The sequence below is a fragment of the Macrosteles quadrilineatus genome, unplaced genomic scaffold, assembly GCF_028750875.1.
Source record: "Macrosteles quadrilineatus isolate MER2022 unplaced genomic scaffold, UCM_ALF_1.0 Scaffold_1__1_contigs__length_201487025, whole genome shotgun sequence".
Lineage (NCBI taxonomy): Eukaryota > Metazoa > Arthropoda > Insecta > Hemiptera > Cicadellidae > Macrosteles > Macrosteles quadrilineatus.
In genome coordinates this window covers 42,123,054-42,144,164 of record NW_026542594.1, presented here as the reverse complement: position 1 = coordinate 42,144,164, position 21,111 = coordinate 42,123,054, and the positions used below count along the sequence as shown (strand labels likewise).

At 35.3% G+C, this 21,111-nt stretch overlaps 1 protein-coding gene across 1 annotated transcript in view; it reads right to left on the bottom strand.

The window, feature by feature from the left end:
• The window catches only part of LOC128982827 (vacuolar protein sorting-associated protein 8 homolog), a 306,699-nt gene that overhangs the window by 240,556 nt on the left and 45,032 nt on the right, over positions 1 to 21,111 (bottom strand). The window contains exon 4 of the mRNA XM_054401853.1: positions 2,065 to 2,171. Within this exon, the coding sequence (XP_054257828.1) occupies positions 2,065 to 2,171 (107 nt within the window). The remainder of the gene's footprint in view (positions 1 to 2,064; positions 2,172 to 21,111) is intronic.

Sequence of the window (21,111 nt, the reverse complement as noted above, 5' to 3'; positions counted from 1 at the left end):
ACTGTTGATACTATTCAATGTATTTCTATGTACAAGAGATGAATAAAGTCGTTTAGAATTGAAATTAATTGAAACGCTCTTTTTGGTCACAGAAATTTGCACTCGGTTCAGCTCGACTCGATCCAAGCTTGGCTCAACAATAATTTTCGGCCCGCACGGATCTGTCGTGCCAACCGTTGGTCCAACCAGACCTGAAAATATGGAGTTCCCGGACCCCTAGTATAAGCTACATTTGGGAACTAGGAATCAAGACCGTTAAGACCAGGGTTTTCTGTGGGGAAATCTGGAAAAAATTGTGAATTTTGTCTACGAATTCTGCCCGAAACAATCGATTTTTTCAGATTGTGGAGTAAAAGTTAACAAAAGTAAAAGGCCACAGTAGCAAGTATTCATATTTTAAAAACAAAGCAACGACATATAAAACAAATTGACAAAGCTAATTTATGTTTAAAAACAAAAAGTTTAAAAGCAACATCGAACCTATCAGTATTTTTTTTTATCAGCATTTTAGAACCAAATTTTAATAATTGTTATCAAGTACTCCTAAAACCACCATTTTTACTGGGGTTTATTCCGTACCCCAACCCCCAGGACCCCTATAGAAAAGTCAAATGGACGCCCATATTTTGAATTACAGTAGGTCTATTATTTTATATCTACCATAAAATTTAGTTTAAATCGGTACAATAGAGGTTATAATTTCAGATAGCCATCTGGTTTGTTGAGAAATCAAATTAGTCAACACCTGCTTATGTTCTGCTAATTAAGAGATGGAGAGACAAGGCTGTCCGTAATGTATAAAGTTCAGAAAACAATTGTAGATTATTTTAACAAATAAAATGTTTGTGTACAGTTGTATATTTTAAGATGACATGACAGTATAAAAATTAAAATATTGTACAAAAATGACTGTTGTAGATCTTTCTGTACTGAAATAACCTTTAAATATAAATAATTGATTGACTGAAAAAATGGGTTATCCAAAACGGCTTTGCCCCCTTTATTTAGGTTTAACGGTATTTTACTATACTTAAAAAAGCACAGATTTCTAAAGTCAAAGTTAATTTTAGATGGTTATAGAGATTTCTACAAAATACGCACCCTGCAGAATCTATATATTAATTACGTAAGCCGATTCTTTGCGTCAAAATTGTGGGCGACTGGGAAGTCGTATAAAGACGGGAGAGGGCTCAAATTAAAGGTCTCAAACTTGTGACGGCGGGAAAAATATTGAAATTCCCAAAATGTTAACACAAAATTAGATATAATGTCAAATGTTCTCCATAAGAATAGCATTGGAAGCCATACACAGCTGGTTTTTGTTTACTTTAATTATAGGTGATCTCGCTGTACCTCCAAGCCAGTATTCAATACACACAGTTGATTATTTCTTAGCCAGTTAACTCTGCAATGTACTGTATACTATATTAAAATCAGGGATAATGTTATCTATAGTTGAGACTTTTTGAAAACCAAAAACCAAACCAAAACGTTTCGTGTCAACTGTCAATTCTAATGGAAAGGAATTTCGTGATTGGCTTGGACAACTGGGAAATGGAATCCTAAAACCATAAAATAATACTCAGTTTGGTTAATAAAACTGTTCCTCATTCCTCCTGTTCAACTGTTCCTCCTGTTGTTCATTTTGTATCGTACTTCCCTAAAGTTTTATCATCATTGGCCGCGCAACGGACAGAAACACATAAAGGACAAATATACGGACAAACATTGGATTTCATATAACAAGAACAAAAAAAATCTGAGACTTTTTACACAAATATATGGTGTACAGGTACAGGGATAACCATCTTGACAAAGAATAATTTGATTCTTAGTTTTTTTAATATAACAATAAGTTGTTTTACATTTTGAGTCTTTTAGGGACTTATGTCCCTACATGCCACTAGTTTAATTTAAGTGTATAAGAATCCTAAAATTCCTTCTCTAGATGGATACTACAATTAGCACAACATACCTACACATGATTACACAGTTATTTAAATAAATTTACAAAATATAAATATATCTGAATTTATACATAAAATAAAAGTTAGCAGACTATACCTTAATGTTTGCATTGAATCAAACATAAGAACAAATCCGTGGGATGTGCCGACACTCACCATTGTAGTGACTGCCATAACTGTGGGCTTACCAGCATTTACCCGGTCCTGAAAACAAAGTCCTTATAAGAGTTAATAACTTTTAAGTGCAACATGATATAATTTACATTTAAACACACAAAGAAAATATTTACTATTTTAATAGACTTTTTTAACTTACTAACAGGAATAATAATCACATTTCCTGTACAGTTCATTTGTTTAAAAGGGTGTTTTATTTATTTTCAGTATAAAATGACACAAGCATAATTGATACTACAATAAAGAGGTACTAGTGTACCTGTTGCTTGAATTCGAGCAATTGCTAAGTATTAGAAGCGTTATTTTAAAACAAATACGTCATAATTTCTGATGACTTTAAAAGATTCGACTCAAAGATTATGGAAATATACTCAAGATGTACATAACAGATCTATATAATTAACATTTCTTGTAAATATCTCCTCATTTTTTAAAAGCGCATCTTGTTTTTTAGGGTTTTTGTATCTCGACTGTCTATAGTTTTCGTGACAATAATAATTAGGAATGAACTAAATTGATAACATTTTATTTGAACATGTCTTTTGTAAGAAGTCTATAACACTAATAATATTTGTTTACATCACATCATAATAATCTAAATAAAACACATGTTTTATTTACAGTCTTTATGAAACATCCTCCTCCTTAAAGATCGAGTCTCCTTGGAGGATGTGTTGGAGGATGCCCGTGTCTAGTTTTGTAACTTGAGTTGTCCTCTCTTGGTTTTGGACTTCTGGTACAGACACTTGTTGAATTTTGTTCTGTCACATTGTCTCGTGAGGTTGTACTTTTAAGTCGTCGGGAAATGGTAGAAGATGGAAACGGTTTCTTCTTAGGTCTCTTGTATAAGTCCTGACAAAATATGATCGTGGCTCAGTTGCTGTTCTTACAACCGTTCCAGGTTTTCCCACGTCAGATATCCAAACGCTGTCTCCAGATTTCAAACTTCCAAGAGATTTGGCACCAGGCCTGGAGTCATAATTTCTCTTGTACTTTTCTCTATAATTCCTCTCCCTTTGTTTCAAGTCACTCAAATCTGGCTTTTCTGTTAAGAGTCCAGGCAAAACTGGAAGGTTATCTCGTAAACGTCGTCCCATTAGTAGTTGTGCAGGGCTATACCACAGCCACCTCTAATACAAGGCCGCGGCGAGCGAAAAGTGGCAACGTTGCATCCGTGTCTTGGTGCGCGGTCGTCTTACCATTACAGTGAATGGAGGAGTCGCGTACCGACGTACATAATCGCGTTTCTACTACCCTTAATCATCAGTAATGACATTGAACTTGTTACTACATCATGCCCGATAGATGTGATTTGCCTGGATGCAAGAATAATTACAAAAGCTCAATTAAAAATGAATAATACATACAGTGTTCTAAGATTCTATATAATCCGCCGCGTAAGCAACAATTGCTTCCTGCTATTCTTCGGTCAAATTAGACATCTTAAACAATTCTCGTTTTTGTGTGAGCATTCCCATGAACTTAGATTTGTAAAAAAAAATTTAAGAATAAGACAATGATTCGTGTAAATATAGATGCGAGAAGCGAGTTTTAGGTATGAGAATGCCGTACTATTTCCTTATTTATTTGTCTTATTAATAAAAGCTGTTGTTAAGTGTAATATTTTATAAGAACAAGATAAAATCTAGTGTATTCAATTTATTCTCCATTTCAATCACAGCTCAATAATTATTGTTATTTACAAAATTAACAATCAGAACAAAACAAAAGTCTTTAACATCTGGAATCCAACCAACATTATAAAATCAAATGCTGCTTCTTGTACAATTAATATAAACATATATTACACTCGCCAACACTTAAAATTTGCTTGGCTCATAATACTTTAAAACTTTAAAATTTCTTCTGACTCTTTGGCTTCTCCAACTTTATAGATCCAATTTCTCCGGCTTGTGCACAGTCCTTTGTGATCTCCTCAAAACTGTAGATGGACTGTATTGCACACCCCGTGGTTTCCCAACATCAGACTTCAATCTAGGCAAATAAGGTGAAGCATCATGTCTTGATATTGATGGTGATGTAGACTCCTGAAGAATAGGCAAATCTCTATTGAATTCTTGATGATGTGCCTCAATAGTCCTTCCAACTTCCTCTTTCCGCACAATGATTTCGTCCTCCTCTACCTCAGTTGGTCTAAGATGGTCTGCATGGCAAACTCTTGTTTTGCCAAGAACACTAACCAAATAAGTAACTGGACTTTTACACTGTAATATACGACCTGGAACCCAACTAACTTTCTCCTGTCTGACTGTTTTAACCAACACCTTCTGATTTTCATTAAAAAATCTACACGCACCTCTATGCCTATCTGAGGCTCGTTTCTGCATTTCCTGCTTCTTCCTTGACTCGTCTATTAGATTAGGTTTTAACATAGTCAATTTTGTTCGAGGTTTCCAACGTAAGAACAGTTCAGCCGGGCTCACACCGGTTACTGACGATGGAGTATTACGATATGCGAAAAGAAAGTTATCCAATTTATACTGCAGTGATGTCTGCTGAGATGATTTTTCACCCAAAACTTGCCTTAACAAACTTTTCTTAACTTCTTGAACAGAACGCTCGGCTGCTCCATTGGAGGCAGGGTGATATGGTGGAGAAAATGTTAGTTTCACACCATTTTTTCTAAGAAACTCCCTGAATTCTAGGCTGGTAAAAGACGTGCCGTTGTCACACACCAACTCCTCAGGTAAACCATAAGCAGAAAATAGTGTACCAAGTTTCTCAATGGTCTTCCCCGTGGAAATAGAACCCATTAAAAATACTTCCATCCACTTTGAAAAACTATCCACTACAATCAACATTTGTGTCTGGTGGTTGGACCTTCAGCAAAATCGATATGAATTCGGCGCCATCTCTCGGAAGTTAACGGCCATTGCTGCAATGGAACTTTTGAAGCAGCATTTCTTGTACTTTGACAAATCAAACAAGATGACACAGCATCCTCAATTACTTTTTCGATCCCAGGCCACCACACGTGGCTGCGTGCCAACAATTTCATTCGAGTAATTCCAGGATGTTGTTCATGCAATATCTGGATGACTTTACCTTGCAATTTCTTAGGTATGACTACTCTACTGCCCCATAAAATGCAATTTTTATCCACTGACAATTCATCTCTCCTTCTCTGAAATGGAATTAACATTGGGTCTACAATTTCACGCCACCCATACAACACAAAATCCCGAACTTTAGACAACAGTGGGTCTTTATCAGTCAATTGTCCTATCTCTAAAGAAGTGATTGGAGAATCGTCACTCCCCGAATTGAAGAAGTTCATTTCTCTTACACAAGATTCCACATGAGATATATAATTTTCATCCAACTCCAAAGTTTCATTCTCGGGTAGTGGTAAGCGTGACAACGCATCAGCGTGAGGCAAACTGGAACCCTTCCGATATTTTACCTCAAAATTGTAGGCAGACAAAATCAGGGCCCATCGTTGTAGGCGAGCAGCAGCTAAACTAGGCACCCCTCGCTTCGATCCAAAAATAGCTGCTAGTGGCTGATGATCACTTTGTAAAATACAATTGGTACGCCCATAAATGTATTTATGGAATTTCTTCACTCCAAAGATCAGTGCCAACGCCTCCTTGTGGAGCTGTGAATAGTTCTTCTCACTGGCACTCAGTGTTTTTGATGCAAACGCTATAGGTCTTTCTTCTCCGTTTATGATATGGGACAAAATGGCAGAAACTCCTTTAGGACTAGCATCACAAGTGAGCACTAAAGGTTTCAAGACATCATAGTGTACTAAAACATCAGAACACAGAACCCAAGATTTACTTTCTTTGAATGTTTGAGAACATTGCTCGGTCCATTTCCATGGAACATCTTTCTTTAACAGTTCATAAAAACAATGAATTTTAGCAGACAAGTTTTGAATAAATTTTCCATAATAGTTTATTAAACCAACATAAGCCCTTAGCTCGTCTTTACTAGTAGGTTCGGGAGCTTTTTGAATAGCTTCAACAATACCTTGTTGTGGACTGACTCCTGATGCTGAAATGACGTAGCCTAAATATTCCACTTCAGGCTGTAAGAACTTGCATTTACTCCCATTAACTTGTACTCCAAATTCCATAAGACGCTGTAACAATTTCTCCAATCTATAAAAGGCTTCCTCTCTTGTTGATCCGCCAACCAAAACATCATCTAAATAGGCTACAGTACCTGGTAATCCGTTTATAATTTGATCGATCACAGCTTGAAATATAGCTGGAGCTGAAGAAAGTCCAAATGGCAGACGTCTTAGTCGAAATAGTCCCTTGTGAGTTGTTAACGTCAACAGAGGTTGTGAATCCTCCGCAACAGCTAATTGTTGATAAGCATTAGTAAGATCCACAACTGAAAAATATGTACAACCAGACAGAGAAGCAAATATATCCTCAGGTTGAGGTAATGGATAATGTTCCGTCTGTAACACCGGATTCAATGTTACTTTGAAGTCTGCGCACAATCGGACACCATTAGTCTTGGGCACTGTAACTAACGGAGTAGCCCATTCTGAACTAGAAACTCTGTACGCTATACCATCCTCAACCCACCGATCTAATTCTTGTTCTACTTTTTCCCTTAACGAGTAAGGCACAGGCCTAAATTTGCAAAACTTAGGAACAGCATTGTCCTTGAGAGTGACTTGAGCCTTAACACCTTTTATTTCTCCTGGCCCCCCTTGAAACACTGCATTGTACTTTTTCTTTAACGCCTCTACTTCAGCCTCAAGTTTGCCATTAGGCAACACAACTTCACAATTAGATTGCTTCAATTCACATGTGGTAACATTCACTGTAGACTTAGATTTAGTACCAGTAGTATCATACGATCTTGAAAATACAGCATGCCAATCCAACTTTAATTTTGCTAACCAGTTCCTTCCAAGCAAAATAGGCTGGTCTTTACGACAAACCTCAACAATCAATAGTGGTAACACTAGGTTCTGGTTTTTATATAAAACTCTAACCTCAGCTTGACCTAGACGCTTTAATTCAATATGAGAAAAATGTTCATTAAAAACGTCTGAAGGACAAACTGATACAGCTGAGCCGCTGTCAATTTCCATCTCCACCAGAACTTTCTCTATAGTTAGCCTTACCTTGTAAGCTGCCATACCTGTGTTTAATCCAAAGTTGTACAAACACACATTATTTGAAACTTCATAGCAGCTTGAGCTAAGCTCATTGACATCATCTTCGGAGATTTGATGGACTCTATTAGCACCTGACTTGTCCTTCCTTCCAAATTTTGCAACTTTACTTTGGTTTCGGCAAGCTTTTAGTAGATGCCCAACCATGTTGCGCCCATTGCACTTATAATTTGCATATGGACATTCATTGGCCCTATGTTCAACTGAACAACATCTGTAACACTTAAATTTAGCATTAATATTAGTCATACCAGCACCAATAGCTGAATTAAAATGACAACCAGTCTGCCTATTTTGATTCACATGTGAAGAATTGGGCTTGGAATTTAAATGACAAATTTCCTGTTTTGGATTGAACAAACTTGTCTGTTTTTCAGCCTGCTCTAATCTGAGTGCCAAACTATAAGCGTCATCAAATTCTTGATCCTCAGACAATAATTTTTGCCTTATGACCTCATTACTTATCCCTGAAATAAGCTTGTCTCTAAGAGCCTCTTTTAAGAATGTGCCAAATTTACATGAACTAGCTAAATGTTTAATCGCTACAACAAACTCTGAAATACTCTCACTAGGTTTTTGCACACGAGAATAAAAAGTATATCTCTCAGCTACCACCAATTTCTTTGGAGAAAAATAGTTCTCAAGCACTTTAACTAACTCTTCATAACTTTTGCTATCTACAGCTGCAGGTGAAACTAAATCAGACAAAATTGTTAAAACTTTTGGGCCTACAACAGTTATTAAAACAGAAACTTTGGTATCGTCATCAATCTCATTAGCTTTGAAATAATGCTTAAGCCTCATTGCATATGATTCAATGGACTCATCTTGTGGGTTAAATTCACCAACTTTACCTATTCCTGCCATCTTAGTCTTTAAGTTTACCTCCCTTTTTTTTCTTGAAGTTTAGCTTTATCTTCTTCAGAATCTGGTATAAAAAAAAACTTTACTTTTACTAGACTTACTATCACTCGGAACGAGGTCCGTTTAATTCGACTGCGCCATTGTAATATTTTATAAGAACAAGATAAAATCTAGTGTATTCAATTTATTTTCCATTTCAATCACAGCTCAATAATTATTGTTATTTACAAAATTAACAATCAGAATAAAAACAAAAGTCTTTAACATCTGGAATCCAACCAACATTATAAAATCAAATGCTGCTTCTTGTACAATTAATATAAACATATATTACATTAAGTAATTAAAATTACTTAAACTAGCACTTCGAACTAAGATATAAACCGGTGTTTCTGTTAAGTAGGCCTACTAGTAAAAAATATGTACTACACCATCTAACAATAAAAGCATCATAGTCTCCGACTCCAGTCTGAATGTTGATGTGATAAAACAAGTCTATTAATATTGTGGAAAGTCATATGGAGGCATAGCTTCTGAAATCGTTTACAAAATGAAAAACATTTTGCTTGGTAAATTATTCAAAGAAAATGCATTATTTGGTCAGTATGCCTTCAAAATGAAAACTTCATATTTTGTTGTCACTAACTAATTATTTCCTCAGAGTAGACTAAAACATAATATTCCTATTTAAAATTTAAAATTAATTTTATTTGAACAAACTCTTAGATGTTAGTCTCTACAAATCCCAAAGTCTCTACAAATATTGAAGTGGCAATAGGTTAGTCCTACTGTATTACCATTCTTGGTATAGTAGCTATATTTTGTAAAATTTAAGCCCAGTCTGTCTAGTAGTTTTTGCTATGTTAAATAACACACATACAGACACCATGAGATTGTTATATAATAGTACAGATTATCAAATTAACAAAGGAAATATGTTAAGTCCATCTATTTCCACATTCGTCGTACTTACAATACGATAAATGCAACCAAAAACATTATGTTTGTATTTTTAGTTTTATACGTATCGTGGTATGTTTCAATTTTTCACTAAATAAAAAACCTAAAATCTAATTTGTCTATTTTACCACAGCCTAAAATCCACTAAAATATGTAATTTAAATACTTTCATCATTGATACAGAGCAGCAATACTCTCATTGATGTTTATAGCCTAGCACGAGTGTCGGACGCAGGTGGCGGGTGAGTGCGGCGTTGCCAGTTCAAACGTCGCGGCCTTGTATTAGAGGTGGCTGTGGCTATACCCGTTCGATATTGGAGTGTTAGGGTATGATAAGAGTGCCAGGTAAGGGTCTTCTTTATTTTTCTTTAGGATGCATTTTGCTATCTTCACTGCAGCCTCTGCAGCTCCATTACTCTGATGGAAGTGAGGGCTACTTGTCTTTAACTTGAAATTGTAGTCTTTGGTAAACTGCTGGAATTCCGAACCTTGACGCATGGTGAATTGGGTTCCGCTGTCAGTTCTGATTTCTTCTGGAATTCTATGACGGCTAAACACTGATTTACATTTGTCAATGACTTGATGACTTGTCAAAGAACGTAAGGTTGCAATTTCAAAGTATCGTGAGTAACAATCTGTTAACACGATGAACCACTGACCACTTAACTTGAAAAGATCCATTGCTGCAATCTGCCAAGGTCTTGAAGGGAACTCTGCTGGGATAAGTGGTTCGTTTATATTTTTCCTGTGCTGAATACATTGTGGACAACTTTCAACCATCTTTGCTATCTCAAGAGATATTCCTGGCCACCAAAGACTGTTGCTGGCTCGGAGTCTACATTTTGTTATTCCCAAGTGTCCTACATGGATTCGTATGCATTTCTTCTCTCAATGTTTCTGGAACATATATTCTTGATCCTCGTAATACAAGATCATTAGCAACAGAAAGTTCTTCCTTTACGTTGAAAAATGTCTTTAATTGATTTGGAATTTCAGATTTTTCTGGCCAGCCATCAATGATTAAGTTCCGTAATTTCATACAAATTGGATCTTGTCTTTGACAATGTAGGATTTTCTGTATGTTTCCGTCAGTAGTTGGAACACTGGAAATGACTTGTCTCACGTAGTAAGTGAGTTCCTCCTCTAAGTCATAGTTTTCAGTGTCCTTTAGAGGGTTACGTGAAAGACAGTCAGCTGTTATTAGCAGTTTTCCGGGAGTATACACAAGATTGTATGAGTAACGCATCATTCTTAGTCTTATTCTCTGTAGACGTGGAGTTAATTCATCTAAGTTTTTTGACGTCAAAATCTTCAAAAGTGGTTTATGATCTGTCTCGATTATTATGTCCTTACCAACAATGTAGTCTTTCAACTTGTCACATGCTCAGGCGATTCCCAGAGCTTCTCGTTCTATGTTGGAATATCTTCTTTCTGCATCAGTGAGAGAACGTGATGTGTAGCTTACTGGTTTGAATGTGCCACTTTTTTCTCGTTGCAACAATACTCCACCGATACCAAATGATGATGCATCAGATGAAATCATTGTTTGGAGATTAGGATCATAGAAAGCTAAGTGACCAACGATAAGTTGCATGAGAATCATTTCATCCCTTAAATCTCCCCAGTTGCATGGTTTTGCAAGAGTATGTAAGTCTCTGATGAAGTTTTCAGCAGACTCTGAGGATCCCTGTTTTCGTCTAAGAAATTTAGCACGTTGATAAATTATGTTTGTTTTGGGAACGAAATGGTTTTCGAATTTCCCCATAATCACTTCATAATTTTCCAACTCGTCAAGGCTTAGATTAAAGGAATCAAATATTTTCTCAGCCTTATCCCCCATACAGTAGCAAAGAATGTCAACTTGCCTTTTCCCAGGTGCTTTTTGTAGATTGCTGACTGACCTGTACCTTTCAGAGCATTTCTTCCACGCACTCCAATCATAGGGGTTGAAGGAAAAATTGTCAGGAGGCTTGACATGGATTTGATTTCTTTGAAGTCTGTTCTCTTCAATTTCCTGTTGGATCTGTTACATCATGCTGCACCATGTATCACGACCGTCTATAGTTTTCGTGACAATAATAATTAAAAATGAACTAAATTGATAACATTTTATTTGAAGATGTCTTTTGTAAGAAGTCCATAACACTAATAATATTTGTTTACATCACATCATAATAATCTAAATAAAACACATGTTTTATTTACAGTCTTTATGAAACAGTTTTCTACCAATAGCCTTACTCATAGCCGGTTATCCATAATAACAATTATAAATTCTAAAAAAAAACATTATTTCTATTTCTTCTCTTTGATGGTGTTCTATGACTTTTCTATTTTTCCATATTCTGCAAATCGACCCTTTCAATGATTACTAAGAAATGCAGCACAGTGTTAAGTCAGTTTTCCTTTTAGTATATCAAAATTATCCAGGCTCTCTCCCTTTTTTCCATTGTAATATTTACGCCAACCCTAATTCAAAAAGTAAATATTTCATTTCAACCAAGTCAGTAAATGTTTGTAGCAAACTGTCAAATTAGCAAACTTATTGACTGTTTACAATTAACATATGTTCTTCTTCTCACTTTTAATTTCTGACAACAGCTGGAGTTTCATTACAATGTTTGTTTCCCATGTTAATCTTATGGAGAAATACGAAACTTTAAAGGGCCCTAGGGTCTCACTCTCTAATTATTCCCCTAAAAAAAAAGGAGTTTCCTGCACAACTTCACATTACCCTCTTTCCAATGACACAGAAAACATGTCAATCGGTTCAATAGTTTCGAAGGAGTATTTGTCACAAAAATCCTGTTTGCGTATTAAATAAGTACAGTCTAACCTTGGTATAACGAACCTCAATATAACGAATTCCTTGATATAACGAACTTTTTTAAATCCCCTAGAACTCTCCATAAGACACAATGTATATTTTACCTCTACATAACGAACAATCCATATCAACGACCTTGATTTAACGAATTTTTCATGATCCCGGCAAAAATAAGACACCTCAATATAACGAATTTATCATTGTCAGAACCTCTACATAGCGAATTTAACCTCTACTTAACGAATTGTCTGCGTCTCTCCCTCGATACAACGAACCCCCCACCACCATTATTGCTTTTGAAAAATCTGTTTCTTCATCAAATGAAATGGAAAGGTGACGTCAACGCTTGCGCTAACATTCGTCTGCTCCGTTTTACACATCCCTGTCTTCTGTCGTCGTTGCATGCGCGCTATGTTTACAACTAACTGAGTGCTGATTTCATTAACTGGGGACTGATGACGACGTAATGTGTAGTAAGCTGTGATTGGGTGATAAGTAAATATGGTGAATTGTACAATTTTTGGATGAAGAGAAACCTTAGAAAGAAAAAGAATAGAAGATCAAGGCAAAGAAAAAGAATAGCAACATCGTTATCTTAACATTCCTTTTACGAGTGTTTTTATTATCTTTAAGTTGGCTATGATTATACACTTTTATAACGACTTAGCCTATCTAATATTTTTATTATTTTCAATATGATTTGTACTAAGTTCATGATTATTACAGTACATTCCTCTATTGTGATTTAAAGCAGTACTGTAGCCTACCACCGGCCTATCACGAGCAGTAGCTTACAAAACTCTCTACTGTTTTGTTTTGTTCTTTACGTGGTTTATTGCTATGCAATACAGTGTTTGGCTAGGTTTTAGGTGGGTTGGAGTTAAGCAGTAAGCTGTGATTTTAAACTTACAGTTTGTAACCTGTACCAAGGTCAATGACTAGAAATGTCATGATTGCGCAATATTAAAGATCCCTCCCCTTTTAGTACCCCGGATAATCGAGGTTCTACTTTACAATGTAAACACTGTACACTGTAAAGTATTGTAGCCTATGCTACTTTAATTGTGTTCTAATGAGGTCCAATCCCGACCTTTATAGACTGATGCTGGTTCTGAACCTCGACTTAGCGAAATTCCTGCAAACCTAACCTCTATATAACGAACCTCATTTTAACGAATTCCTCGGTATAACGAATATTCAGTTCGGTCCCTTCAGATTCGTTATACCGAGGTTGGAGGTTGGACGAGGTTGGAGGTATATAAGATAAGATTGAATTAGCGAATTTCCCATATAGGGAATAAGCTATTACCGTAGTACTCATGGTAAGACCTGGACCCGGGACCGATTTAATTTTTCGTTTTGAGGTCCCTAGAGGCCAAAAACACCATCCGTTCAAATTCATATATATATATATATATATATATATATATGTAAATATATTTATTAAAGAAAGCATACTAACTCAGTACCCTGAAATTATTTTTTAAAACTCTACATGTTTCGACCTTCAGGCCATTTACAAGAGTAACATATTTAACCTGTAGATGCCATGGGATCTCCACTTTCAGGACTGTTGGCAGACATATATATGCATAACATGGAATCCAAAAAAATTATGAATGAAATTAATCCGTTCTATAATAAAATAAAAATATTGGTTCAGGTATGTCGATGACATAATATGTCTATTTGAAGGTACGGAAGAAGAATCAAGAAGACTTTTAAACTATATCAACTCCTTATCAAACACGATTCAATTCTCCCAAGAGATACAAGAGAACAAAATAAATTTCCTAGACGTGACGATTTCAAAGGAAAATAGATCTCATAACTTTGAAATTTATAGAAAACCAACTACAAGTGACTGCATAATACCAGCAAACTCAAACCACCCGTGGGAACAAAAGATGTCTACATTCCACGCACTAACAAATAGGTTGATCAATATCCCAATGAACAAATCTAGTTTCAAAAAAAGAAAAGAATCTAATTAAATACTTGGCATTTAAAAATTGATACAACCCTAGAATGATAGAAAACATGATTAAGAAAAAACAAATGAAAAAGAAGAACAAAATTGTAACAGAAAAACAAAAGAAATGGCTTTATTTGTGTTCCATATAATAGTAAATTCAATAGAGCAATCAGGAAAACATTCAAAAATTCTAAATTAAATGTAAGTTACCGAACGGTCTCAAAAGGTCTCCAGGCCGAAGAAGCTAGGGGTATGCCATTACCCCAGCCCCCACAAAAAAAAAAAAAAGTTACCGAACCAAAAACAACGCATTAGAAGTAATTAATAAAATAGCCAAAAAAGATAACAACCAAGCTGTAACATCAAAATATGAGAACTCTGGTATCTACAAAATTGAATGTTCAGATTGTGAAAAGTATTACATTGGACAGACAGGAAGGTCATTTAACTGCAGATATAAAGAACATGTACAAGCGTTTAAATCAAAGAATGTAACTAGTATGAAAAGTTATGTAGCAGAGCACATGCTTAATGAGAATCATAAATTCACTAAAATTGAAACAGATATGACAGTTTTGGACTACGGATCAAAAGGAAATAAATTAGATACAAAAGAAGAATATCATATATACTGCAGCTACAAGAAAGATCCAACGAATATAATCAATACGATGCAAGTAAAGAAACAAAATCCTATATATGAGAAAATTTTAAAATTAAAGAATATTTAACACAAACGTCAAGAGAAAGAGAAAATAAAAACCATAATCAATTATTGAGCGGAGCGAGCAAAGCTCTTATACGTCGACTCTTATGTATTTCGTAATACGCAAACTCCTCTTAGACGGCTAAATCAATCGTTTTAAAATTTTGCATAGTGATAAAGACCATATCGGTGAGTGCCAACATCTATATGGCGTTAAAAAAGTCTCTCAGGAATCCGCCCCACTGGGTCTCAAAGTTTCAATGTAATCCTTATGGAAGCAGTATTTGACACATAAACAAAGATATGTGATCAGCTGTTGACTTTTGAATGCAGATAAACGATAAAGAAATAGCTGATAGTATTATTCCACAGATAATAAAACAGAAACGGTATGGATCATAAATATAATCAAATGACGACACTAGCTTGAGGTCCGTGACCAATTTAGTATGCAGTAATAAAGGAAGTAGTAAAGGTGAGCAGTCTGGAGAGTGGAAACTGTTTATGACGATTAGATTAAGGTATCTGCATTCCTAAAATTATATGGGAAGGGAGGAAAACAGGTCCGTGACGTAGGAAGTGGTGAAGTAAGTAGTAAAGGCAAGCAGTCTGGACCGTGGGAACTGTTTATGACGATTAGATTAAGGTATCTGCAATCCTAAAATGCTATGGAAAGGGAGGGAAACAGGTCCGCGATGTAGGAAGTGGTGAAGGAAGTAGTAAAGGCGAGTTGTTCGGAGTGTGGGATCTGTTTATGACGATTAGGTTTGGTTATCTACAATCTTTAAATGCTATGGGAAGAGAGGGAAACAGATCCGCGAGGTAGGAAGAGGTGAAAGAAGTAGTAAGGTGAGCAGTGTTGAGTGTGGGAATGGATTAATGTACCTGCAATGCTAAAATGCTACGGGAAGAGACTGTAGACTGTATGTTAAAATGATTACGAAGCACGAATCGATACATATTTTCGATACATGCAATCGTTTACAATCGAAATTTACAACTGAGTTGACAACAGCTGATTTTTACTCCCTAAATATTAAAAATGCTACTTTAGACCCACGACGCATGCATTAAAAACTACTGTTTTTACAGCAGTATGACAAAAACAATATAATACCCCCGCCGCAGCAAACCTGCCGACTAAGCGAATTTCCATTTGTCTTAATTGATTTGATTTTAAATTAAATATATTTTAATAACATTAGGTTTAACGAGTACCTAGGTTTGCTGCTACAAGAAACTAATAAAGTGTGTTTTTTTGTAAAATATTGATAGCTTAGTACAAAATAAATAAATTTGATCAAAATACCAAATGTATCCATAAACAAGCAAACTACAACATTTGACAATATTCTCCATAAGAATAACATGGGAATTTTAAATTTACAATATTTTTTATTTTCTCCGTTACTATTAACCGAACAAAAATACTTTTATATACTAAATTAATTGTTTATTTAAGCTCTTTAAAAAGGTCTAAAGAGAAATCGGGAAATTTTGTATTTTGAGGGTCAAAAGTGAGAAAAACCAATTTTTACCCCATAAAACCACCCGTAAAGCCCCGTTCCCATGGTTCGATCGTGCTGGTTCGCGAACTCATTCAAGTTTATCCCGCTTTACACCCTTAAACCAAATTTAATCAAAATCGGACAAAAATTACTCAAATTATCGCGTTTACGGACGTATATATATAGGCCTATATATATATATAAGTCTATATATATATACATATATAAAAATTTTAACGAATGGTGTTTTTGGCCTCTGGGGACATCAAAATGAAAAAGTAAATCGGTCCCAGGTCTAGGTCTTACCGTGCCACCTACGGTAATAGCTACTTCCCTATAGGGAAATTCGCTAAAATGAACCCTTGATAACTCCGCTCAATTTTGTGGATGCCTCTGCGAACACCACCTAGTATTTATATACATATATATATGACAAAATTTCATGACCAGAGATTATCCTACCATAAATTTTAAGAAAAAGAAAAATCATATGTCAAGATCATCACATGATGTTTATTTATTAGTCAATTTGTTTTGTTTAAAGTGAGGTTAAATATGTTACTCTTGTAAATGGCCTAAAGGTCGAAACATGTAGAGTTTTGACAAATCTATATAATTAATACGCTACATGAAACTTTGTCGGTTGAACTCCTCCGCCATTTCTTAACCGATTTTATCCATTGACGTCTCATTGGAAAGAGCGTGTCGCGTAGATTTGCAAACTGGCCTTACATTTTTGAAAAAGTCCCTTGGGCTCTGCCCCAGTGGCTTTGAAAGTTCCCATGTTATCCTTATGAAGAACATTATTGTTTATATTTTGATCAGCTGTATAATTTAATTGCTGTTATTTATTTTTCAATTCAATGAAACGCTGTGCCGTGTGTATGTGCTCAATGCTCAACGGCACTGTTTAATTTGTTGCGTGGTTGGTACTACTGGCCGCGTCTGCTGGACGTTCGTCGGATGACATTTTGTGGCTCCCGTTTTTCAGACTTTGGGTTTGAGATTGTTCCAAAACTACGGGGTTTTCTTCCGGAAGAGTTTTCTTTTGTGAACCCTGAAGTTTTTACCTTCATAGGTCCCTTTCCATCATCGTCAGCATGACGTACTTTGGCTAAGAGTTTTCATACCACGGGTAAGTTGAATTCGCCAGGCCTAGTCCTCGCTTATTTCATTTTGTTTCATTTTTCACTGTTTCACTATCGTTCAGAAATGTTTTATAGAGTCATTTTGATGTTTATTGTACTGTTTTCTGAAAGTTTCGAGTCCACTAGATAACACAATGTGCATGCCTCGTTGAGTTAACTTTGTCAGTACAAGTGATATTAAAAGTTGAGCCAATTTTCATGTTTAAGGTTAAAAGACCAAGTTAAAGTGTTAACGTCATTTTTGTGTAATTTTTGAGTCATTTTGTGTAATTTCTGTGTTTAACTGTGAGCTGGTCGGGACCCAATCATGTCAAAAGTTTCTAGGCTAGTTCTAATTTTGTTTGTGCTAGTAACTTTTGCTAGCCTAAATTGTTGCTCTGGTCAATTACAGTAGCCTAGCCAAGATAATAACTTAAATATCCATTTTGTTTGTCCTAAACTTGTGAATAGTAAGCAAGCACATTCATGCACTTTTATTCATGTGAGATCATGTTACCTTTCTCTAGAGAACCATGTTGATTAGGCTAGACTACAGAACAACTTTGTAAAAATGTGGTCGCTGACTGCAGGTAAAGAGAATGTTTTACGCCCTTTGAATTATTCAGGCCTAGTGCAACCTAAATATATGGACTCCGAGACATGTTAGCTTAATTAGGCCAGGTCAGTGATCTATACTTTGTATCAGGGTCGGCGACTCCACTTGAAACCTGCCACCATTAGAATGCTAACAACTGCACCACGATGAGCCTTCTCCCGGGCGGATGGGACTGCGTCACACCACTGACTGTGCACCACCACCCACTGATGGTGACACCTACGCAGCTAGGCCTATGTCTACTCCGGCCTAATACCGTGCTGCAGTGTCTGGGAAGCGGCCACCATGTTCTCGGCCTACTTCTACTTCCTACTAACTCACCTGGATGCCAGCAAGGTTTTACGGTCAGGTCAGTCCAGTCCATTTGGAGAGTCTCATCCATCATGAAGAAATCTCACTCAACATAGGCTTTTATTTAACTTATATAACAAAATCTGTAATCTTTTTACCTGCAATTTAACTGATTAGTTTTTCCTCTCTAAATTTACTTACTTAATATTTTTTCCAATTTTAAATTCTATTCCTTAATTCTGTTTCACACCCCTTGATTGAGGGTAAAACCCTTTTTTTTTGCCCTTGACGGTTAATTTTAACCGCTTGGAATATATTTTTGCGAGGCGACCACATTTGTTGATATGTGTAAATGTTTTTCATGTTCGTTTAAATGTAAAAATTATTTATTTTAATGTAGGCCTAGGACTAAAGGCATTAAATTAATTGTTTTAAATGATTTTTATAAGGTGGCCACCTAAGCTAATTTGTTTTAAATTTGTTTGAGTCAGTATACTAAATGCTTTTGCAAAATGTCGCTTACGCCTAGTGTCACTTAACTCGATTTTCATTTTTAAATTAAATTGTATTTTTATTAAAGAAATTTTTAAATGTTTTAAAAGCTTTAACTTAATTATTATCTTGGCTAGGGCAATGTGTTATTTATTATTGTTATTTAAGAATCATTGTTGCATTTATATATATATTTTAGAATGAATAAATTTATATTTGTGTCCAGCCAGCTCTTGTGTTGTTATTGTTGGTCCTCCACCTCAGCAATATTGTGCCGGAATCCCACCATTGATTTTGCGCTTCCAAGGGCTTCACCCTTTTGATCAATGGAGTTGGGAATTCGGTCACAACTCATTGAGTACATTTATTTACTATTTGAGTTTTAGTAAACATAACCCCCAAGACGGATCGTTTTAGTATGGATGTATCTTAAATTTGTGTTTTTATCGTTGTTTTGTGTCGCTATAACGGATCGTGTTAGCATGATTGTAACTTAAATTTGTGCATTTATTGTTGATTTGTGTAGCTATATTTTTTTTTGTTTTTTTTTTCTTTTAATGCCTCCGACGCGACGACAACGAAACATAAACAGGAGGCGTAATAGTGATAACGACCGCAGCTACAGAACAGTGGCGCGTAATATGCTTAACTCATCACAGTCAGCACCTGACCCTGGACAATCTTAACTATTAGGTTACAAATACGCCCTAACACTACCCCGAAACGACTTTTCGTTTTCAATTGGCCCTCTATCAATGACCTGTGTTGCCTGTACAGCGAGGCATTTTGAGAAGGAGAAAACCGGCTGGAAGGCCGGGATTTAGGTTTATCAATAACGAAGATAAACATGGTCTGAGTTACACACCAGAGTAATCATTGAATTGACTCTTTTAAACTCATTGTAAATATAACTGTTATTAGTTTTTCAAATTGAGAAACCTGTCCGATTTGGACATTATAAAGCACAAAACTGTTTTTTTTTTTAATAATTTATTTTACAATGGCATTCAACTGTTCAATGCACTGACTCCCCTGAAGATGGAAAATAGTGTGGATAGATTTGGCATAGGGATTAAGAGTCTTCTTTTGTCACGCTGTTGTTACAGTGTTGAAGACTTTTTAAGAAAACAATGATCTTTAGTTTTTAGATTTTATCCATAAGAAATATTGTTTTTATTTGTAAGAGAAATTTTGTTGACGCTATTATGCAGTTTGTAACGACTGTCAAAAATAATGATGTTTGAGTTTGAGCTTGAGTTTTGAAATAACTCCTGTAATACTTTGCAATTGCTCGAATTCGAGCAACATGTACACTAGTAAAAAATAATTTCAGGGTACTGAGTTAGTATGCTTTCTTTAATATTTATAATAGTAGCCCTTTATCCAAACAATTGTATATTTATATATATATTTATGTATATATATATATATATATATATGTGTGTGTCCGTTAGCGCGATAACTCGAGCAAAAATGATCCGATTTTGATTAAATTTGGTACAAACGTGTAAACCTACGTTTATTCAAACGAGTTCGCGAACCAGCATAATCGGACTATGGGAACGGGGGTTTATGGGGGGTTTTATGTGGTAAAAATGGGTTTTTCCCATTTTTGACCATAAAAACAAAAAAATTTGCAATTTCTTTCTAAACCGTTTTGTAGAGCTTAAAAAAATAAATAATTTAGTATATTAAAGCGCTGTTGTATGCCTAACAGTCACGGAAAAAAATTAAAAAATTGTGTAATTTAAAATTCCCATGTTATTCTTATGGAGAAAATGAAAACTTTTGTAGTTTACTTGTTTATGGATATATATTGATACCATTTGGCAAATTTATTTCATCCTATACTATTGACGTATGGTCAAAAAACACTTTATACCTTCCCTGTAGCAGCAAACCTAAGTACTCGTTAAATCTATGATGTTATTTAAATTGGGAATTATGTCTTATTTATGGAAATATTTTAGTAAAAATGTAATCAGACAAGTTGAAATTCGCTTAGTCTGCAGGTTTGCTGCGGCAGGGGTATTTTAAATCAGTATTAGTTTGGGCAGGATCTTCCATCAAAGTTGAGTTTTCTCCCATAAGATTAACATGGGGGGATCTAAATATTTAATTGGAATCTTTGTCTCCACTAATTTGATTGAACGGCTGAGCGTAGATACTTGGTAGAGGTGTCCAAAGAAAGGTCTTGGTCTGTATATGAGTTATCAAAAGAAAAACAAAGTAAATTCCCTTAGGGCTCTGCCCCAGAAGCCTTTAAAGATCCCTCCACAGATTTGTTTACATTTTGGCCATGTGGATAATACTTTTTAATGAAACAGCTGTTAATTTTTAAATTGTATTTTAAACAACACACATTTATTAGGAGTTACTGAATTGTCCAAAAGAAGTATTTGCAATGTTATTTTCTGATTTTAAATGATTTTCTTCG